This window comes from Accipiter gentilis, chromosome 28 (assembly GCF_929443795.1).
Source record: "Accipiter gentilis chromosome 28, bAccGen1.1, whole genome shotgun sequence".
NCBI classification, from domain to species: Eukaryota; Metazoa; Chordata; class Aves; order Accipitriformes; family Accipitridae; genus Astur; species Astur gentilis.
Genome location: NC_064907.1, coordinates 4,672,323 through 4,695,772, shown reverse-complemented (window position 1 = coordinate 4,695,772; position 23,450 = coordinate 4,672,323). Strand labels below are relative to the sequence as shown.

Sequence of the window (23,450 nt, the reverse complement as noted above, 5' to 3'; positions counted from 1 at the left end):
TCTAACGGCTTAAGTATATTGAGAAGTCCAATGTTAACTTACTTTGTTCCCTGCAATAAACACGAGTGTATTTCAGAAAGCTATGGGACAATGTGCGTACTGCAGTTAACTTAGAACTAAACTTCCCCTCTTCAAGACTGTTCCCAACGTCCTGCTTCCAGAAGGATTCTACATATGCTTGTGCTGTTGGTGCTCATAGAAATCGCACACCTACCTCCTCACCTTTCTCTCTCTGTGTATTGAAGTTGCAGTCGTAGTACCAAAATACAAGCAATCAGTCATTCACTAAGAATTCACGATTTAGGCTGGATTGAAACCAAGTTCAACAGCAACGCGCACCACACCAATGACTGCTGTGGGATAAGCCTGCTCTTGGACCTTGCCAGGTCAGAGTCACAGCCAAGGAGTGAGTGACCTGAACGAACAAGCCACATCAGTGACTGTAACTTGCATTTTTCCCACTACCTCACAGATTGGTCATCCGCACAGCACAGTGCATTGGAAAATGCATTGCATTTTAGGAACAGCTTTAATTCAAAAGGAACTGCGGTACATTTATCTCCAGGCTTATCAAAGAGACTCATGATCTTGACTGCTTTGGTGAAAAAAGCATTCCTGGAATGGAAACCTGGAAGTTTTGCATAGAAGGCAAAAGTAAAAGAGAATAGGAAACAAATGCTGTCTTATTACTTGAAATCCTATTCTCTCTTTGTATTTTCAGATTGGCCTAGACTAATAGGTTACAAGTATTGCCTAACAACTCACAAGAAACTATGGACTGGTTTCTGCCTGTAGCTTGTTTTTTTCCCCACCAGAAATCAACACCTAAGCTATTTCTGATTAGTTACATGGGAACCGATGAATTTCCAGCAAATAAATGTATTGCACTGACAACCCTGAGAGTTACCTCCGGCTTTATTTACACACTAGGCATGTTCTTGTAATACGATCCATTACAGATCTTATTATTGCAGCACATTTTGATGGGTTTCTCTCTTCTAGCATCAAAGGACTGCCAGCAGGTCCTTGGGGGACGGCCTCCTCCCCTGTGCTCTCCTCCAATACTAATCGTCTCTTTCTGCCCCGACGTCCTGTTCCTACTGTAGTCGTGGGTGTGCTTGATTCCTGGTTTGGCTGGGCAGCTCTTTGGTCAGGAGCATCCGTTTTTTCTAGTTTAGCAGGTGGGACTCCTCTTATTCTCCTCTTAGGAGTATCAAGGATTCCCACTTTCCCACCTGCACACATGTCTTCCTGAGCAGAGAGAGATTCTGTGTCTGCCAGGAGATTTTGTGCCCGCTTCCTGGCCCTTCTTCTCGGAGTGATGGGAAGTTTGAATTCTGTTTGAGGAAGCGATGATTTAGACAGATCAAGGTCAGAATTTTCTGAAACTTCTGATGAACTCATTTTTCTTCTTCTGCCTCTTTTAGCTGGCACCGGTAAAAGGAGTTGGGCACTAGGCTGCACCTCTTGATCTTTGACAATATTTTGCATAAATTGTAAATTAACGCTTTTCAGTTTTCTTGCACTTCTGCTGGGACTGACTGACGTTTTTATCTTATGACCAGTGTCAGTCTGGCCAGTTTCTTGACCTCCTGCTGAACTTTTCCCTCCTCTAGTCCTTTGGGAAGTAGCAGAAGCGATAATGCTACCTTCAGCAAGAGAAGTTTCCTCGTTAGCCTCTCCCAAGAGTTCAGCTGCAGCTTCCTTCGCTCTCCTTAATCTTCTTGGAGTAGCGGCTCCGGACTGTGTAGGGAGGGACAATGTTCGTCCATCAGAAAGACTGCTTTCTACTTTTTCTGCACTACTTGGTTTAGGCTTCCTGCCTCTCCTAGGAGTAACAGGCATCACAAGCATTTGCTCCTCTTGAGCATTTTCTTCTGTTTGAAGACTAGAAGTCTCAGGTGCTTCTTTTGTTCGCCTGGTACTTCTCCTAGGAGACAGTGCAAACAGACCTGGTTTGCCTGTCTTCAGTAGCTGCTGAGTGCCTGCCGATGGAGTACTTAGACTTCTACTCAGCTGTCCCCTTGCACGTGTTCTAGGAGCAATGCCGTACTCTACTTGACGTACGCTGGTTTCGTCTTCCACTCCTTCTGGCACAGTTCTTAAGGGAGCTTTTGCCTTCTGGAATCCAGTTACCTTTTTACCTGTGGTTTCATGAATAGATTGTTCTACAACTTCAGATGTAAATTCTTTACTTCTTGTGTCTTTGATTGCATCCAGTATGTTCTCAGCAATAGCTGCCTTAATGGGTTCAGGCACATACGGGAGCGGCTCTGCAATATTTTGAGATGCCCGATCACTAGTTACAGTGGACACTGAGTTGGTAACATGCTCTTGGGTTTCAGTATTTCCTAAACTGTTGACAGGTTTTTCCTCTGTTGTTGTGCCAGCTGCTTTAGAAGCATCTACTAATGTAGGGTCTCCCACCTCTGCTTCACCTTCTTCTCCTTCCAAGACTAAAGTAGAATTACTCTGAGATGGAAAAAGCTCTCCATCTCCCTCAGCTGCATCACATTCACCATCTCTGTTATCAGGCAAATGACATGCAAGCTGTTGCTCTGTAGTATCATGGCTGTACTGAAGATTGCCTGAGGGATGTAGTTCACTATATGGTGATGTTTCAGGTGCTGCTTCCGAGGCTTGTGCCTTAACCGCACCATCTTCAATAACCTGAAGTTAAAAAATGTCTCTTAATGCATTATCAGTTACCAAACAGACTAACTTCAGGCTGAGCTAGATGAAGCTAAGGACAGTGAAATGCTGCTTTTCCTTTCAGATCGCCACCAAACGTAAAGTTAGAAACATACAAGGTACTCTCTACTACAGATAAAAGTTTATGCGTCTAAGGGACAGAGAACAGAGTATTCCGTGTATGCAATCACATGCTCCATTTCTGATACTTCTGTTCCTGACTAACGATTTGCCACCCCCCGTGAACAAAGTGAGCAGTTTTACAATACAAGCTGTATACCCAGCTGGCAGCAATCATCACATTGCAGTACTTTCCGGACTGACTACAAATCCACACAGAGTGACCGACTCTACATCTAACGGGGTAAAGTACAACGATGTCCCCCAAGCTTAAAGTTTCGGTCATCATAGTTGTCACCGCAACACTTAGTCAAACTGGCCAGGTATCACATCGCACAACTCAACACCGCACTTTAAGGAATCACTTGGATTGCAGGAGACAACACATAGATTCTAAATACCTCCATCTCAGCCTTTGTAGCTCCCCATAGTGAACAATTGTTCTCTCCTGCTAGAGCCACATGAGACACTCAAGCTTTTATGTTGAGAACAAAAGTAGTCTCTGTTATGTATTTCAAGTGACTCAGATGGCCAAGATAATTTAATCAACGCGTGAAGACCTTTGCCCAACCCTCTAAGTCACAGTGCTAGCCAAAGAGGGCAGAAGGAAGAAGCCACTCAGCGGGAGCCTCCATAGAATCTGCTTATTTTCTTGCCTCCTGCCTTGTCAAAAGTTGCTAAAGCATCATCTTTTATCGTATTCTTAAACAGTTGTTCAACCCTAAACAAGACCCGAACGACATGCAGGAGACCTCGCATAGGACCATGCTGGTTTCAGCAGCCCAAGGATATGCAAATTTTCAAAGTCCTCAAACACTATTGTAATTAGCCTGGCAGAGAAGGGGAAGATGCGGGCAGATTTCTCCTCCCTAGGCTGGCTCCCCAAGGAGAAAAGGTAAACAGTGTAATCATTAACAGTCTCCAGGCGATGGCACCCCAAGTACGGAGATGGCCCCCATAGGCGGGCTCGCCGAGGAAAAAAGCTAAAAGCTGTAATTACTAATAGTTGCTGATGGATGGCTCCCGAAGTACGAAGGTGACGGCAATACCGAGTACAAATACCAGACTAGTTTCACGACCACCAGCAATTCTACCCTGTCATAAGCCGGCGTTACAAAGTACAACAACAGGGCAACTCCAGCCCGGTTCCCACCGGCCATTAACAGCACGGCAGGGAGCACAGACCGCAAGCGAGGTATTAGCGCAAATTTGAGAACAAGTGCATGTAGTTGCGCAACACGCATCTAGCAACGTGCCACGCTTCAAAGCTAAATTCGAGAAACACTAGTCATAGAATCATAGAATCGTAGAATCATTTAGGTTGGAAAAGACCTTCAAGATCATCGAGTCCAACCATTAACCATGCCCACTAAACCATGTCCTGAAGTACCCCGTCCACTCGCTTTTTGAATATCTCCAGGGGTGGTGACTCAACCACTTCCCTGGGCAGCACATTTCAATGTTTGACAACCCTCTCAGTCTGCATAAACTTTCCTTTTATGCTTATAAATCTGCAACCAAGACAGTAGGAAGTAGTTTGTCCTAAATTCAGTGAAGGTAGACAAGCCAAAAAGACATGTTTACGTATAACTCAGTAAGAACCAGTCGTAACGAAAGCAGGAAAACCTTCACTCTACTGCTACAGGAATGACTGCAGCAGCTTTGTGACCGTCTCACATGCCGGCTCCCTTCTTCCCATCCCAAATTTTCCATTTACTCCCATAAGGGCGTGATTTATGTATTCCCAAGTCTATAATCATCTTCTCTAGAGCATTGTCCTAAACCCCAAAGCCGAGACGAGCTACGTAGGCGACTGCCTATTCAACTTCATCTGAAATCTGGGACACCGAAAAGCATCTTCTGTTGCTGAAGACCAATCTATTTGTGCTACGCCTACCTTTCAGTTTGTATTTCACTCTAACTATTACTAATTCCTGTGAGTACAACCCTACAGGAAATCGACAGCATACTCTATATGCTACTTAGAGGACATCCACAATGAATCCAAATCACTCCTCGGCCCCAGCAGAAGTGAGAACAATGGGGACAACCTGCGACAACTGAGGAATCTCCGGCTCTGATTTTCAGCCCTTGTGAACAACCTTTTAAAATTCATATTTTACAAAGTTGAGATGTTAAAACCCCCACATTTTCACACACACACAAAAAGAGTTTTAGGTAGCTGGAAATATCTTGACACTGAAATTAACTCATTACTGGGAGTTCTCTTTGTGTTAATAAGGAACAAATAGCAAAGGACCTAAGCACCCAAATCATTCTGAAAATGAGTTTGGTTCCCACGTCATTTTGTCATTTGGTAAACGGCCTCCGGTATTGAAAAGCTGTGCTCCCCAACTTTTCTTATTGTCTTCAACATTAAAACTATTTCTTTTTTTAAGTCAAATAAGAAACATTTACAGTCTAGCAAACCAAATGAAGGCATGGTGATTTTAAAGAATATTTAGGCCGTTTTTGGCACTCCTACAGCTCTCAAAGGCCCAAGTCTTGGCAGGTTCTATTCTGTGTTATAGGTACAGCAAATGCATAGGAGAAAAACCTATCTGCCCTTACCCAACGAGGTTTGGACTTGTGTTCCCCAGCTAAAGAAACTGAGAGGGTTTTGTGTGCCTTCTAATTGTCGGTTAGACAGGACTGTCCTCAATTTGCAAGGTATTTTCTCTTTTGTAGAAAATGGGAAAATAGTTTACTTACATTAATTTCCTCAGTTTTAGGAAGATTGTTACAAACAGTTACTTCTTCCTGTGGAAAAGGAACGTTTCCTTCATCTTCAGCTGCTTCTGGGTTACGTTCTTCAGGTAAATCCACACACTTCCCCTCAAGGCAATTTTCTGAATGAGTACTGACCACATCCTCGCTGTCAAGGGTACGTATCACAGCTGGAAGAGATTTATATGATTTTAACTTAACTGCTCTACAAATGAGATGCGTTTAAGCAACAGGAAGTAACAGAGGGAGCAGGAGCCAAGAATACGGTTCTCCATCCTGCCACATACATCGGGCTTTCCCCAAACGCTAGAAACCAGAACCATCTACCTGGCAGCTAGTTATTCTTCACAGCCGGAATACTGAGGCATGCATCATCTTTCAAAATAGTAACTCAAGCAGCAGATCCCATAGCACACAAGTTAGTAGTGGTGTACAACACCGAAATAAATACTGATCTCTCCTTCTAATATTTTACATTCTACCAGTTTTCTCAGTACCTTTATCCAGAACAGGAACATTGGCTATGCATTTTCTACAAGGACTTTCTCTGAGGAGGGTATTCTTCCCTCTACGGTTTAATGAAAGGTAGCAGTAACATGCTAGTACTACTTCAGTCTGAGACGCCTGTAGCGCTATGGCAAACTGCACGTTTTACTTGAGGCGTTCAGCTACCTTAACTCACATAACATCTCCCACATACTGTACGTACATTCACCCTCTGCCTGCAGGGATTCAGAAAGCTGTGGGTTTGTTGCAACTGGTATGGCTTTTTCTGCTGATGAAGAGGACATTTTGGACTCCTGCTGGTTTGCTTCACTGCATGAACAGAAAGAGAGAAATACATCATAAAGCTTCAAAACAAACCTTGAAGAGCTTTACAAATTACTTTCTCACTGTAAAGTCTTCAAGTTTCCAAACAGAAAAAAATTAAGAAAAATTAGAAATTCCTTTACCAACACATCGACATTCAATTCCCGACTCATCTTGTGCAACGAATCAAGTACTTAACATTCTTCCCAGCTACCTCACACTGGATAATAACATAACAACAGAGTTGTATTAAAGAATAATATATTATTTGTCTTCTGTAGAAAGAGCGCAACTGCCATACTCGAGGTCTAGAACCAACAGAACAAAAGTGTGTGCCACTGTAAGTTACCACTTGAAATTAAGGGTTATTTCATCGCTAACATCTCTCACTAAGCAGTTGCAGCTTTTCAAGTACCTGGTGAGAAAACTGCTTCCCTTTCCAGAAACAAATAGATGCTAATTGACCACACACAGAAAATAGAAATTAAGTGTATAAAATACTGCCAGAAAGTATTCAAGCCGCGCAATAAACCCACTAAAGTTACAGGAATCTCAGGTGTAATTTTCACCGACATAACATTCAGACAAAAGCAGGGCTTCTCTTCACAGTATCTGCTTAGTAGCCCCCTCAAACTGTAGAAAGGTGCATACAGCCTGCTGAATGAAGTCCTCAGCCCACTACTTTGGGGTCTGCAATGATTTGAGAAAAAAGGCTCAAAGTGACAGCTCGTCAATTTCACTTCTATTCACGCCACATTAGTTCTGTCCACAGACAGAAAGGAACAGGAAACCTGTTGTATTTAAGAACACAGGACAGAACCAATACCAGCTCAAAAATCATAGTTTTCAAACACAGGAAAGCCAGCAGTCACATGTTGTGTGAACCTAAAGGTGTTATCTATTTCCTAAACTTACCCTTCACTTGCAGTCCCAGAAGTAGCAGCCTCAGCAGCTTGAAACAACCATTTACCATCCTCAGGAAGGGTAAGACGTTCAGCATTTGATTCTTCCACAAATCCTACAAAAACAGACAGATGGGTGACTTCCCTGTTGCACTTAACATCATTTCTTTTAAAATGCTCATATGATTTTCAAGAGAGCCGGTAACGCATTTCACCTAGGATGGTGACCTAACAAAATAATGCTACCAAGACTTCAGATGCACAGAAGGTCTGAATTCTTCTTTCCAGTAAAAGAAGAAGTCTGACGCGTAATTTCCGTCAAGAAAACAGCATGGCCATTGACATTCTGTTTACAAACTCAACTTGATATGTTACTGACCTAATACATAAAAACCTCAGGAAACATCCCTCCTTCTTAAAATCGGGTCATAAGTTTTTCTTATTTCTCTTTGGATATTTAACTAATCCCAGCAATGCTTCTTTCCTCTCTTGATTTCGTTTCCCCTCTTCTACAAGAATGCATCTAAGGTCGTCTCCCGTTCTTTTCTCTAGCGATTGACTGGTGCTGTTGAAACCCAACTGCTTGCTAGCCTGTTTTTCTCTCAACAGGCCAAATTTTAGAAACACCCTCCTCCTTTTCTTCTTTGTTTCTGCTGTCTGCTTCCTGCAGATCCAACAATTACCTTTGCAGACAGTACGCAGGACTGGGATAACTTTGCTAGCTCAGGCCAAACAAGAGCTATACTGACTGCCCTCTAACGCTTCCAGAGTACTGAAATTGTACAGAACTCTTTGTACCATAGTCCGGCAATGACAAACTTTCTTCATAAGGTTATTCTTTAATGATTAGGACCTCATCATTGTTTTTAAGGAAAAGCGCCCTTGATTTCTTGTCCAAACACAGGGCAGCTAAAATCAGACAGGCAAATGTTTTGACCTGTCTTACTAGAAACACTCAGGCCTGGAGAACCCCAGGTCTGAATTCCCATGTACACGGAGCCCCTGTCTGGGCACTCCTCTTATTGAAAAAGAAGAGGAGCTGAGGAACTTCAGTAGCAGCAGTCACTCTCCAGGATCCTCCAGAATCATCTCGGGCTTAGGACTGAATCAGGCTGCATATGATGCACTGATACCGGAGTACACGCTCCCCACTACAAACTGTTTCGAGACCTCGGACGCAGAACTCCGACACTTGCATACCTCTCCCAGGAATAGCAAACTTTTGTTATAAGGAGCTGAGCGGACTGAGCTCTGTTTGTCCAATCCTGACTGTAGCTGTGTTTACACATCTTCTCCCTGTTCCTGCACTACTGTCATTCCCAGCTCTTCATCACTGCTCACCACCTAGTGAGTGACATCTCTTCTAACCTGCCAGCAGACCTGCTCATATGAACACATCCTCAGCAGCCGCACTGGCTTGAATGAGTTGAATGGAGCTGAATTACCAAAGACCAGCTGAAATAGGTTTGGAAAAGGCTGCATAAGCCGTTGAGCCAGCAAAAGGAGCAAGCATAGCTGTAATGAGAAGCAGATACACAAGCAGACTCACTTCCCAAAGAAAACTATTTAACTGAGCACTAACGAGGGGGGTAAAAAAACAAAAGAACAACAAAAAATTACCTATCTAGTCAAAGCACGCCATACGCTAAACGTGCTGTAAAAAAACCTGCAGCCTACAGAAGTACCCCTAAAACAGAACCAGAAGCCTAAGTTTTCAACTTGTACCCCTCTCAAAACTCCCACAAGTCACTGCTGCCTCTCCGCTGCAATTACACACAAGAAGTGCCTGCCAAAAGCAGTATACATTCAGAATGTCCACGAGACCTAAAAAAGGACTCAAAACACAGTGGCAAGTTTAAAAGCCTAGGACAAGGAAGTGCCTGGGACATTTGTGAATGCTCATCATGGACTGTTGCACCCATCAGTAATTTAGCCTTTTGAAGACATCCGAGAAATGCAGAAGCTTAGGTTATCATACCAGGAAACATACCAGCTGCTTTTCTTAGTTCTGAGGAATCTGGTTGTTCCATTGGGAAGGGTTTCTCTTCAACTATTTCACTGTCTTCCTCCTTCTCCAGTTCTTCAAAATCGGCAGTTTCTTCAGTGGAAGAATTAGCTGGATTAGCAGCTATAAAGATGACTTCATCTTCAAAATCGCCAGGTGATTTTGCATCATGATACTCCAAAGCAGCTTGGTCCGACCTGGCAGAGAAGTTACTGTTTTCTTTGCTGACATCCTTTTTCTCCAAACCATCTCCAGACTCTTCCACTTCAGCACCATCTTCCTCGGGATTGCTCAGAGGAAACAGAGTTGGTTCATCTCTACTTTCAGACCAAGCATCCTCCACCACTCCGTGATGATGCTCAGATGAAACTCCAGATGGTGCTTTATTATCTTCCGTTACCTTTATTTTTTAAAAAGAAAGTTCACAATCAAGATCACACATATGCTTTTTGTCAAAGCAAGACAAAAATAGAACAAATATATACCAATATTTGTCAGTTTTCCTTAAGCAGGGCGCTACAAAATTAGTTCTCATTCGAGCACTATCTTAGCTTTTAAAGCAGAGTGTAAAAACCAGTCACACTGTTGACTGCTTATTGAGTTTCCACAGCCTTGGGGAATTAAGATGAAGTGGGCCTTGCAAGTGCTTGCTTACCCTGTCATCTCAAGGCTGTTCATTGGGTTCACTACTGTGTTTTCAAGAAGAGGGAGCTTTGCATACCTAAAATCGTAACTCCAAGATTTCTCTTTTTTTATGCTTGCCTTTTCAGCTTGTATGCACTACTAACATATTTTAGCGTTCACTATGCCTGTGGCGTGGAACAAGGAAATTAATCCGGCCACGCTGCACTATTACTAAGAACTTCCTACAGGAGAGAGAGCCTCTTCTTACAGTTGAGTAGCTCTTTCTAACAGGCAATAACAGGTACGATAAAAACAGGTTAAGACAGGAAAGCTCCTACAGATAGATACTAGCACATGCCCCCATCCGTTTGGTACGTTACTTTGGCAACCGCATGACGAGCTGAATCAGGGAAGCCACCTGACAGAACAAAAGGAGGAGCAGAAGGGGGCAACTTCCAGGTGGACAGACTTCATTTGACAACTATACGAATGCTATCGCTGGTGCAAGGCAAGAAGCAAAACCGAGAACTTTAGGGCTAGAGAAGAGACAGCCATACAGCTCTCTTCATCGGCAGTCTATTTGTACCATAACTTAAGGAAACCCAGTCCTTGCAAAAAGAGAGACTGAAAGTAAATGCGGCTCATGACTTTTGCTGCTTTCAGAGGTGTTTCCTTCACAAAGCTTAACGAACCCAAACAACTGACTCAATCTGTATTCCTTACCTTCCTGCCATACCACCATTTCAAAAGGTATAGCGGGAAGCTGCACACATGCAATTTGGAACAATCACAGTGCCTAGCGATGCTGGAGTAAAAACCACCAAGGTCCCTGGTATTTGTTATGAATATGTTCCTGCAGGCAGGTGATGTTACAGAAGGTCTAACATAACCTTTTTTGACCAAATTCAAGTCTGCCGTTCTGATTTGCTATTCCAGTTCTCAATATAAGGAGTTTTGGAAAACTTGAAAAACACTAAATCAAATCACAGTCTCTAAAGCCTTTAACTATAAAGATCACTAACTACAGGCCAGCTTACCCCAACAGTCCATTTGGCATTCAAGTTCTCTTCCCTGAAAGATACTCTACGCTCCTTTGCTCGTAGAGGAGGAGGTAGAGATTGTCCTGGAGATGCAGAAGGAGTTGCTTGGGGTGTAGTGCGAACGCTGGATCTGAGAATAGACCGAGGAGTAAACGCAGGAAGACCAGAAGCAGCTGTGGCCAAAACTTTAGATCTCTATGAAAAGAAATAAAAATATTTAATTGAAGACCTGTTAAATCTTCAAAACAGAAGACTTCACTTGTCAAAAGTATTAGTTCAAATTAAACTGAGTTTGTACCAGCAGAGAGGACAAAGTTTATCCTCTGCACTGCTCTTTTTCCAAAGGGACAAAAAACTTAATGGTATAAAACCCAGGCGTTTTATGTTTCTTATGACTCTTTTGGCTTCTTTCTTCTTTTTTTTTTTCTTTTTTGTTAATGCAACATAAAATGTTAGTGTTCAAATTAATTTTCTGAAGAAACAAGGATATGGCATCTTGTCGTCTGCAATGCTATCTCCCATCCCAGTAATTTTTGCCACAGCTACACTGCTCTTCTACAAGGCATACAACTTCAAATGCTACCCCAGATACAGCAACTGAAAACACTGCCATGAGAAATGGCAATCGGCAAAGCAACAGCGATACCTTCTTTCTTCTCTGATTAATCAATCCACGCACTGGACTGAATGAAGTGACACTGCTGTAAACATACCTACACATCTTCATCTAGAAGCGTTCAGGTCTCCTTACGTCAGCTCAGAAAAGATTTTACAGTATTGAATGGGTTTAAAAGGAAGAGAATGAAACCAGCTTAACGATATGGACAATAGTTAGTAAGAAGAAAAAGGTTATAATTCAGAGAGATCACTACTATTCTGTTCAGGTAGGCAAAGGCAAAAAGAGCAGCACCAAGAAGATTGGTCCGTCGTTATTTCCTTACATGAGGAGAGTTTGATGGCGGTGAATGGAAAGAGAGTTTAACACAAGCATCAATACGTAGAATCCCTGCAAAAAGCCATCACTGAATTTGACAGAGACTGACATCGCTTAACTGGCATCACTTACGTTGTCATTCCCTTAAGAAACGGAAGCATATACATTCTTGCTTGTAGGCATGCAAGTCAAACTCCACAGAGCTATTGAGCACTTAAACAATGAGATGGTTAAGCTACAGATTGCATCTCTAAGGATCTATGTGTACTGAGAAGTCCATTTTTTAACTTACACTCGTTTTATTGCATGGAACAAAGTATTCACAAAGCTATGGGACAATGTGCGTACAGCAGTTAACTTAGAACTAAACTTTCCCTCTTCAAGGCTGTTCCCAACTTTGTCCTGCTTCCAAAAGGATTCTACGTCCAATAACCACACGCATGCTGAAAATATTCCACAGTCTGAATCCAACCGGGTTTGTGTTAAATACTGTGGTGGTTTCATGTTAAACAAAGCTTACAGGCTTTTGCTTCGGTTGGTTGATCCTGTTTTTTAAAACACAAACCTTAACCACAAGAGGTGTCTCCAGTAAATTCAGCTCCGATACTCTTGAAAAATTCTTTTGTGAGATGGAACCAAGCATATTTGGTTTCAGCGGGCTGGGTGCCATGAATGAAGTAGAAGCGCTGCATGGTGACTGCCAGCTACCACCCTGTGCTGCAGAACTTGAAGGAACAGGATAAACCAGTGAATCCAGCAATCTGTGAAGATACACAATTGAAAATATCAACATATAATAAAATAAATGAAATAAAATCACGCTGCGCTCAAGACATCTGAGGTGATACATAACAAAAACATTCAAGGAACAAGAAATACAGGTGAACCCTCACTGCTGGGCTGATGTATCAGGCCCATGAACAAGTTACAGGCCTTCTCTTGCTTTTTCATTATTTCGTGACATGTCACACTGAATTTCCTAAATCCCTGCCATCTGAGGCAAGAGTAATGCAATTTTACGTGGCACAAGTGATGTAGTTCTCACGTCAGAAGAAAATTCCTCTGCATTTCACTGCTGGGGCCACTTCAAATTCTCCACTTAGTTGTGTCCCCAAGCCGACCTTTTCTTTAACAGGTACAAAGCTAAATTTTGTTAACGGGTGTCCCAACAAACGCATCGGGCAGCTCCGCATCAGGGAGAGGACGTGCTATGACTGGTGGTTCTGTAGCTCTAGGCCTAGAATTGAAAGGAAAATGTAACTGACTTTCACTCCCCTCAAGTCCAAACGTACCAGAATTCAAGTTTCACCTTGAATATACCACCTCTAGGAAAACCATCTGACAACTGCTAGCTTCTTTTTTGCTCTTTATAATTCTGCCTGGTTTTGAGTTAAAAAAAAAAACAAAACGGCAGAAACGAAGCAGAAACTGGGCACAAAGTGGTAAAAGATTACTATTTGATCACACAATCAAGTCTACCAAAACCTGTACACCAATAGCTTGTTGGCAATCACGGTTTTCATTTCAGCTACCTTAAATTCTGTAAACACATTTACTGTAATGTCAATAGATGTATTTGCATAAATGAGATTATCATAGCAGAAGAACTCTCGCTCCAAGTATTACTTACGATGAATTGATTCTTAAATGTTATATCTTGTAGGTGCAAAAAAGCCAAAGAAAGCTTTATTCAGGTGCCCCTTCCCTCCAAAACACTAACATAATTCAAGTGGATTTCTCTCTCTCTCTCTCTCTCTCTCTCCCCCTCCAAACACGCAGCTCAAGACTAAACTTTGTTAAAAGGCTGCTTACCTATCACGGCGTGAGCAACTGGTTTTCTGCTCACTTCCTACCCCTACTTCTCTAATTTTTGCCAATACATTACTGATGAACGTATGCACATTTCCTGCACATGCTTGTTTTGTTACTGTTGATAACGGCTTTGGTCCTGCGACTGTAAAGCAAGAGGGGAAAAAATATCAGCCTTGTGTGATCAAAGTCGTGGTCAGTTGTCCATTGTATTTCCCTCCCCTAAAAATTACCTTCTCTTGAGACCGATGAAGGCAAGTGGTAAGGCTTGGCTCTCCCTACGGCCAGCTTCCTTTGAACTCTAGGAAGGATCTTGCCATATTGGTCCAATGTAGAATTTCTGGCAACTGCTCTCTCGCTCAAGGGAGGCTCACCATCATTCTGATGATCAAAAAGCATAAAGAAAGAAGGTAACTGATTACAAGAAGTTCATTGCACACAACTAAAGTATTAGTTCAAATTAAACTGAGTTTGTACCAGCAGAGAGGACAAAGTTTAGCCTCTGCACTGCTCTTTTTCCAAATGGACAAAAAACTTAATGGTATAAAAACCATGCGTTTTATGTTTCTTATGACTCTTTTGGCTTCTTTCTTCTTTTTTTTTTCTTTTTTATTAATGCAACATAAAACATTAGTGTTCAAATTAATTTCCTGAAGAAACAAGGATATGGCATCTTCTTGTCTGCAATGCTATCTCCCATCCCAGTAACTTTTGCCATATCTACACTGCTCTTCTACAAGGCATACAGCTTCAAATGCTACCCCAGATACAGCAACTGAAAACACTGCCATGAGAAATGGCAATCGGCAAAGCAACAGCGATACCTTCTTTCTTCTCTGATTAATCAATCCACGCACTGGACTGAATGAAGTGACACTGCTGTAAACATACCTACACATCTTCATCTAGAAGCGTTCAGGTCTCCTTACGTCAGCTCAGAAAAGATTTTACAGTATTGAATGGGTTTAAAAGGAAGAGAATGAAACCAGCTTAACGATATGGACAATAGTTAGTAAGAAGAAAAAGGTTATAATTCAGAGAGATCACTACTATTCTGTTCAGGTAGGCAAAGGCAAAAAGAGCAGCACCAAGAAGATGGGTCCGTCGTTATTTCCTTACATGAGGAGAGTTTGATGGCGGTGAATGGAAAGAGAGTTTAACACAAGCATCAATACGTAGAATCCCTGCAAAAAGCCATCACTGAATTTGACAGAGACTGACATCGCTTAACTGGCATCCCTTATGTTGTCATTCCCTTAAGTGGATTAAGAAACGGAAGCATATACATTCTTGCTTGTAGGCATGCAAGTCAAACTCCACAGAGCTATTGAGCACTTAAACAATGAGATGGTTAAGCTACAGATTGCATCTCTAAGGATCTATGTGTACTGAGAAGTCCATTTTTTAACTTACACTCGTTTTATTGCATGGAACAAAGTATTCACAAAGCTATGGGACAATGTGCGTACAGCAGTTAACTTAGAACTAAACTTTCCCTCTTCAAGGCTGTTCCCAACTTTGTCCTGCTTCCAAAAGGATTCTACGTCCAATAACCACACGCATGCTGAAAATATTCCACAGTCTGAATCCAACCGGGTTTGTGTTAAATACTGTGGTGGTTTCATGTTAAACAAAGCTTACAGGCTTTTGCTTCGGTTGGTTGATCCTGTTTTTTAAAACACAAACCTTAACCACAAGAGGTGTCTCCAGTAAATTCAGCTCCGATGCTCTTGAAAAATTCTTTTGTGAGATGGAACCAAGCATATTTGGTTTCAGCGGGCTGGGTGCCATGAATGAAGTAGAAGCGCTGCATGGTGACTGCCAGCTACCACCCTGTGCTGCAGAACTTGAAGGAACAGGATAAACCAGCGAATCCAGCAATCTGTGAAGATACACAATTGAAAATATCAACATATAATAAAATAAATGAAATAAAATCACGCTGCGCTCAAGACATCTGAGGTGATACATAACAAAAACATTCAAGGAACAAGAAATACAGGTGAACCCTCACTGCTGGGCTGATGTATCAGGCCCATGAACAAGTTACAGGCCTTCTCTTGCTTTTTCATTATTTCGTGACATGTCACACTGAATTTCCTAAATCCCTGCCATCTGAGGCAAGAGTAATGCAATTTTACGTGGCACAAGTGATGTAGTTCTCACGTCAGAAGAAAATTCCTCTGCATTTCACTGCTGGGGCCACTTCAAATTCTCCACTTGGTTGTGTCCCCAAGCTGACCTTTCTTTAACAGGTACAAAGCTAAATTTTGTTAACGGGTGTCCCAACAAATGCATCGGGCAGCTCTGCATCAGGGAGAGGACGTGCTATGACTGGTATGACTAGGCCTAGAATTGAAAGGAAAATGTAACTGACTTTCACTCCCCTCAACTCCAAACGTACCAGAATTCAAGTTTCACCTTGAATATACCACCTCTAGGAAAACCATCTGACAACTGCTAGCTTCTTTTTTGCTCTTTATAATTCTGCCTAGTTTCAAGTAAAAAAAAAACAAAACGGCAGAAACGAAGCAGAAACTGGGCGCAAAGTGGTAAAAGATTACTATTTGATCACACAATCAAGTCTACCAAAACCTGTACACCAATAGCTTGTTGGCAATCACGGTTTTCATTTCAGCTACCTTAAATTCTGTAAACACATTTACTGTAATGTCAATAGATGTATTTGCATAAATGAGATTATCATAGCAGAAGAACTCTCGCTCCAAGTATTACTTACGATGAATTGATTCTTAAATGTTATATCTTGTAGGTGCAAAAAAGCCAAAGAAAGCTTTATTCAGGTGCCCCTTCCCTCCAAAACACAAACATAATTCAAGTGGATTTCTCTCTCTCTCTCCCTTCAAACACGCAGCTCAAGACTAAACTTTGTTAAAAGGCAGCTTACCTATCACGGCGTGAGCAACTGGTTTTCTGCTCACTTCCTACCCCTACTTCTCCAATTTTGGACAATATATTACTGATGAACGTTGCTCTTGTACGCACATTTCCTGCACGTGCTTGTTTTGGTACTGTTGATAACGGCTTTGGTCCTGCGACTGTAAAGCAAGAGGGGAAAAAATATCAGCCTTGTGTGATCAAAGTTGTGGTCAGTTGTCCATTGCATTTCCCTCCCCTAAACATTACCTTCTCTTGAGACCAATGAAAGCAAGTGGTAAGGCTTGGCTCTCCCTACGGCCAGCTTCCTTTGAACTCTAGGAAGGATCTTGCCATATTGGTCCAATGTAGAATTTCTGGCAACTGCTCTCTCGCTCAAGGGAGGCTCACCATCATTCTGATGATCAAAAAGCATAAAGAAAGAAGGCAACTGATTACAAGAAGTTCATTGCACACAACTATCTCTGCTATTTCTAATTAGTGAATACATTTCCTCCACAGATACTGTACAATACCGCCACTGCACAGAGGAGCAGCAAGTTCTACTCCTCGGCACACACCAATTCCACCTGGTAATTTCAGCAAAGGGCACGGCAGACTAGGATAAGAACAGAACCTACAACTTCAAGTTGAAACAATTCTGGCACTCGGCAGAACCTTACTCCGATCCTCTTGTTCTCACCTGCAATTTTCAAATGGCTTACGAAATAGCAGGCTTTCCCTTGTCTTTTTCCTGAAACACCAGTGTCCGAGATGACTGAATGCACAGGGCAACTGCAAATTACGGTGGACGCAATGATGTGAACATTAAAACAAGTAAGAAAAGGCTACCTACACACACCTTCTGGCCGAAGGAAAGTTTTCAAATGCAGGACCTAAATCTTCCAAGACCACCTTATAAGTGCGATTCACTAGAAAACTATGTTTCCGGAAAACAGAAAAAGTATCACAGATTCATAACAGAAGTTTGCAAAACGCAAAATTTAATCTGGCTGTTCTGAGAAATAGAAGTTAGATAAGAATTTCTGTCATCAAAGGGGTAAAACAGAAGTTGTGGAATCCCAGAGCTCATGCTATAACTGGAGGAAATAAAAAGAAAACCAAGCCAGCACACAGATTTTACCTGTGGATTGGCATCCAGACTGCTCTCAGCTAGAAAAATAAAGTTGTGTGTAAGATTCAAGAGGTGACATACAACATACTCTTCATGCCACAGAAAGGAGTGACACAAACAGCGTTCAGCATTCTAAACCATTATTCCTTAGATGCAAACAAACTATTCTAAGTGGAGTCGACAATGGTCTGCAACACTTAATTTATAACTTCACGCAGTAGCTTTGGAGTAGTGAAATATTTTGTTCAACTTTTAGGTTCAGCTGTAACAGAAACTTATTCCTAGTATTTCAAAGAATGGTACAAAAAACAAAGCATTGATTTTTATTTTATTTACTACCAAAAATGGTCAGTAACACCTACCAGAAACCTGCACACTTGACAGAACTTTCATGCTTACCGTAAGATTAACGTTCATTGAACGATTCGACTGCAGCACTGGGATATAGTTGGCACGCTGCACATGGTGGTCTAAAGGAAATCTAGGATTCCGAACAGCAGCGTCGCTCTGTAAAATCTTCTCCAAACACTCCTATGCGAAATAACACATTTCAAAAATCTGTTATGATTCTGCCTCTTCTCTTTTCAAAGAGACCATTAAGATTTTTGTCGTGTCCACACTTACTTGTTCAGTGCCTGTGAAAGGTAGCTTCAGTAAGTCTTCCATTAGTCCCATCTCCTGACAGATTTCATACACGTGTTTTAACAGCTCTTCGATGTTTAACCTGGTGGCATGTTGCCGCAACAGACCCCAAGCCTCCACCACGCACCTGTAATTAAATTTTTTGAGACGTAAAGGCTTACTAATAGTGTAACCAAAAAGATGCCCCCAAACTACTGTCTTCAGAGTTTAAAGGGAAGTTAGGGGATGGTGATTCGTATTATTTGTTCTCCACCTTTCACAATATTTGAATGCCAAAACGGTGGGACAGGTTTCTTTACCTATTGGACAACAACACAGTGAGGAAAAGCCGCACTTCACTGCTGCTTGGCATTGCTGGCTTCATCATCTGTAGGTATCTGAGGGCTCGCCTATGCTCTCCTTGGCACATCAGGGATTGAATAATTCTCCTGTGCTGCCATGACACAGTTTTGATTGTAGCTGGATGAAAGAGCAGGGCCAGTGAATTCTGTAGAGGTTAGAGGTCAGGTGTATTACGATATGCACATGCACGCACGCCACAAGAACATTCAAAAGTATCTTAAGTAAGGGTGGACGTGTCTTAAATAAACTTAGATGACTAACTACTGTAAATAAAAATTCTCAAGTATTTGCAAAAAAAAAATCCAGTTAGCCGTACAGAACAAAGTGAGTGTTTTAAAAGGAGTAATTCACACTTTTCCAGAGTAACCAAATCTCTGTGTACAAACACCACTTTTTATAAATACATTACCAAATAATAAGCTGTTCTCCCAGACAAACAGATATATTAACTTCGTGACAGGCAAAGAACAACCTTCAGCATCAGAAAGAACATGAATTAGGTTGAACAGTCACTTCTGCAGTCTTCTGCCTCAAACCTTGCTGCTATGATCATCGTTTTAATATTTAAAGTACCTAAAACACTGTCTTTGAGAAAGCGCTCCATCGGTCTGCTGAAAACAACCTAAATGGATGGCTTTGAAAATTCAAGTATCAAGCATTATTAAAGTTGATTTCTTCTTTGTTTTAATCAATTTCCTGTCAAAGTGGCTAAAAGAAAATTTCAGATTATAACTTATTGCTGAAGATGTCGTAGCAGTATGACAAAAGGGCTTCTAATGTTGTAGCACCTGTTATCAGCTAAGCACCGATTTTTTAAAATCATTTTACAGATTACAGCTTTGGACTGTAAGGGATGTCTAACTGAACTGTAACGTACTTACTTCGTAATCATTGTGATCTAGAAGCCAAAAGCCTTCAACAAGCTTAACAAGTCCCCAGGGGATAGCAAAGGCAGTTGGGAAGGAGTTGACTGACGTCTCTGTTTTATTCGGAAAGGAATGCGTGATATCTAGCAGCAAGTAAATTGTCTGACATCAAGTATCTAGTTAAGGCCAACAAATTTGGAAGACCAAACATTTATCACATCACGTTTCGAAAAACACAGTGAAATCAGAATATACAAGTGGTAGGAAGCAGAAAACACTGCCGTATTAGTCTGGCCATTTTGAGCTATTATAACCTGAGGACGGTCAGGTCCTAACCACAAAACTGCATGTAATTCTGTATATTTCAGCAGCTTAAAAAATAAGTTTCTGCCCAATGACTTTTCTCTTCTCTCTCTTTCTTATTCCATGTGCCTGCACTTCTAACAGAACAAAAGCAAGCACTGCTATCTGGGCTGGAAGACGGAAGAATTGGGCAAAAATCAGGTACCGGTTAGAAATCCTTCTGCTCTCAAGCAGCACGTATTACTGCATCATCCTAGTAAGCGGCCATTTGCTACAGATACGGGTGCTTTAAAAAATTAAAAACTGTGCTAAGTTTTCAGAAAAACCAAGGGAGATTTTTATCTTTAACATTTCTTAGTAAACCTGTTTTCGCATGTCAGAAAAGACTTTGCAACAAAACATTAAAAAAAAAACAACCATCAAGAATCCACAGTACAAAGAAATAAAACAACGCTCCTGTCCACATCTCCATTCTAAACTAAATGTTTTCACTTGCACTGTGTTGGAAGCATAAATTCAAAAACGTTATTAAACGCGCAGGTGACAAACATTTAAGAACATTTATGTGCGTATACTGAAGGTGTAGTAAACATAACGAGAAAGGATACAATTGCATGTTTGTAGCTTTCTTCAATGCCTTCTAGCAAATAGAGATCCAGCAGTGCCTGAAAATGAAAAATCAAAAGTTTTTTAAAAACTCCTGTCTTTCATCAATCATTGGCTTTTGGGTGGGGCTTTGGGGGGTTCGTTGCTGTTTACAGTGAACATAACACTCACGTGTAAACTAGCAGGTGGGTATTTCCCAGTTCCTCCTTCATCTCTCCGCCACAACTTCTCAACTTGGTCTCCTAACTGGGAAACCATTCCATCAATCATCAAGCAGTCAGAATCCCATTTTCCTCTGGAACAAAAGGTAGCAAGGATTTGGAGAGTCAAACACTGATTCCAGCCTCTCAGTGTAACAGATCTCCTCCAGTCAAACCAAACAAAAAAAAGCTCCCACGAGGCAAAGAAAGTGACAAACACACAAAGGCATGATTATGACTTGAAACGGCACATGAAAGGAATGTCTGAGTCAGATGAAAGATCTTTGTTAGATCATACTGAATTATTAGAGGAATTCCAAATAGACATCCTGGAAAGCTCCCCTACTAAGGGACCTTTTCGTTTTCAGGTTTTCTCTTTTGTTGTCTTGTAGTACAAAGGAAGTGTGAACTAAGTTTTTTATGTGCCAGAAATAACCACTCTCCTACTGTCTAACAGAGGAAACGCAACAGTGTCAAAATACCAGGACTATTCTTTAACGCAAGTCTAATGCCTCCCGTTGGAGTGTTCCAATACACAGCTGTGAGAAGAAGACAACACCACGGAAAGTTCAGATTTTGTTCTCAGCATCTCACTTTTCTTACTGAAAAAAAGTTGTTTTCAGAAAGCTGAGCATACAGGTGAAGTTTAGTGTCATCTTAAGCAGCATTTATGTTTCTATGCACATCCCCATTATGTTTCTATGCACAGACCATTACAACCACGGATGGGTGAACCTTTAAAAATTGCTTTCTTCACAAGTCCATCGCAATCATTGGCTGACTGGGACACTACCCTTTCATTTCCCCATCATAAGAAGCAGAAAGAGCACACTGGAGCTTGTATGCTTCTAAGGAACACCTGAGCCGGTATGTAAGTTACTTGAGAAGTAAGCTAAGTAAGATGAACTTTAAAGTCAATAGCTACTACACCGCAGCTTGCACCTTAACTCATCTTGCAGCATCCTCTTCTTGTTTGCAGTGCCATAGCCTAAGCTTCTTTAGCTCTTTATTTAGTTTTCAGCACAATTTCCAAAGAAAAATCTATTATCGTCTAATCCAGGGCATATCACCTATATGCTAGTGAGCTAGCGCAGCAAAGAGACTTCACGTTCAGCAAGTGACTTTTATCCAACAGCCAGTAGAATGCTAGGTGTGCCAACTACATCGAACTCTATCTCATTAAATCACACAAATGTACTTGTGAATTAGGCCAATACAGTTATTAGCCTTGCTCACTAGTCAATAAACGAGATGAGGTTTGTTTTGTTTTTAAAACTTGCTTTCTTCTCTGTCCAAAGCACCTGTTCTGTGAATGCCGTGCTTTGCTGAACGGGAGATCGCTGACCCTATCCTGAACACATGACCTTTTTCAGTAGTACCAAATGATACAGATTGGCCGCTGGATTAAGTACGCTACCAAGAAACAAGGATGCCAACAAATGGTACTAAGCAGAGGTATATACAAATATTGTAACACAGGAAAGTAACCTCTGTGTTCAAGAGAACGCATGCATCGCTGAAGTGAAGAGCAAATACCAACTGTCGATAGCAAAGCCACTCACTGCCACTTCTGATTTCACAGTGGAAGTGTTCTCGAGTTCTCCTGTAAGGCTTACCTTGATAAACGCTCAAGTTTCTGTCGATGACCAGTGTAGTAGCTCTGAATCAGAGGGTAATTGTAGAAAGGTCTACCCAAACGCGCATCATCATCTACAGGCAATAAAGTAAAAGCAAGTTAAAGAAGCAATATCACATTTTGAAACTGAAACGTTTGACTAAAAAGACAGACGATCATACGAGCTAAGCATCAAGAAGCACACAGGCAAGCCTCCAACTTTGAAAGAAGCCAATCCTCTTTCTGCCTTTGCTAAAGGAGCGGTAAGACACAAGACTCAATTCCCTCTTCTCTCAAGTGCCATTTCAAGTTTACAATTGAGGTAGCATTCAGAACACGTACTGTAAGCGCAAGCTCACTACCGAAAGGACAATTCTCAAAGGGAATGGTTTCTTAAACATGTCCTGTGAGCATTTGTGAGACAATGAAGGCTGACGATAGACTTTATAATCCACCCAAATAAAGAAGTCTTGCTGAGGTGTATTTTTTCCTCAAGCAATGAATAAAAAGTTCCAAACACGCAGGTAATGCCTTTGCTGTAAAAACAAGCATTCCCGTATTTGTTGTGTAACAGTAATTTGTTTAAAATCCCAAGTCTTTCAAGCTGTGGACACAAGCAACTCCTTCAAGTCAGAGGCTTATTGCTCTTTCTAAGGAACATCCAAGAAAGAAACTGCTTGCATTATTCTACATTATGCATTTGAAAAAAACAGGAGAATCTCCGTTTCACCAACAGAACTTCAGCACTGGCAAAACATTTACAAAAACACGGCTAAGCATGTGTTCATTGGAATCACTTACTGGATAGTCTCCCGGTTACAAATGTATTACAGGTTATGCTTACCTAAACCCTCTGGAAGGAGACTGGATCGACAGAACCAGATGACCACTCGTGCATACAAAGAAAGGAGGCCAGTTACCACCTGCTTGTTTGTCAAGTCAGCAAAACCTGAAAAAAAGGCATAAGATGATTTTTGTTATCCAGTTCCTTTCATTTTTACAAAACCCCCTTCATCATCCCGAATAGAAATTGTAAAAGCAATGCGGTAGAAATCGTGGTCTTTGCATTTCGCGCTCTGTAGCACCTTCTTATTTGAAGAAAAAAAACACATTCACCACCAAAACAAAAAAGCAACCCCTACAAAGAACCAGATTCACTAAAGGTTAAAAGAAAAAAACCCTAAAGCCGGAACTATTAAAAA

At 41.5% G+C, this 23,450-nt stretch overlaps 1 protein-coding gene across 1 annotated transcript in view; it reads right to left on the bottom strand.

Moving 5' to 3' along the window:
* Positions 1 to 915: 915 nt before the first annotated feature.
* LOC126051800 (protein ELYS-like) overlaps positions 916 to 23,450 on the bottom strand; it is a 38,703-nt gene continuing 16,168 nt past the window's right edge. Inside the window, exons 15-32 of the mRNA XM_049831492.1 lie at positions 23,093 to 23,197; positions 22,250 to 22,343; positions 20,605 to 20,728; positions 20,436 to 20,492; positions 19,540 to 19,686; positions 18,616 to 18,803; positions 18,299 to 18,443; positions 18,074 to 18,205; positions 13,896 to 14,043; positions 13,666 to 13,807; positions 13,004 to 13,090; positions 12,419 to 12,638; positions 10,917 to 11,114; positions 9,241 to 9,655; positions 7,264 to 7,366; positions 6,248 to 6,354; positions 5,524 to 5,708; positions 916 to 2,670 (exon numbers count right to left, since the gene is read on the bottom strand). Of these exons, the coding sequence (XP_049687449.1) occupies positions 916 to 2,670; positions 5,524 to 5,708; positions 6,248 to 6,354; positions 7,264 to 7,366; positions 9,241 to 9,655; positions 10,917 to 11,114; positions 12,419 to 12,638; positions 13,004 to 13,090; positions 13,666 to 13,807; positions 13,896 to 14,043; positions 18,074 to 18,205; positions 18,299 to 18,443; positions 18,616 to 18,803; positions 19,540 to 19,686; positions 20,436 to 20,492; positions 20,605 to 20,728; positions 22,250 to 22,343; positions 23,093 to 23,197 (4,352 nt within the window). The remainder of the gene's footprint in view (positions 2,671 to 5,523; positions 5,709 to 6,247; positions 6,355 to 7,263; positions 7,367 to 9,240; positions 9,656 to 10,916; positions 11,115 to 12,418; positions 12,639 to 13,003; positions 13,091 to 13,665; positions 13,808 to 13,895; positions 14,044 to 18,073; positions 18,206 to 18,298; positions 18,444 to 18,615; positions 18,804 to 19,539; positions 19,687 to 20,435; positions 20,493 to 20,604; positions 20,729 to 22,249; positions 22,344 to 23,092; positions 23,198 to 23,450) is intronic.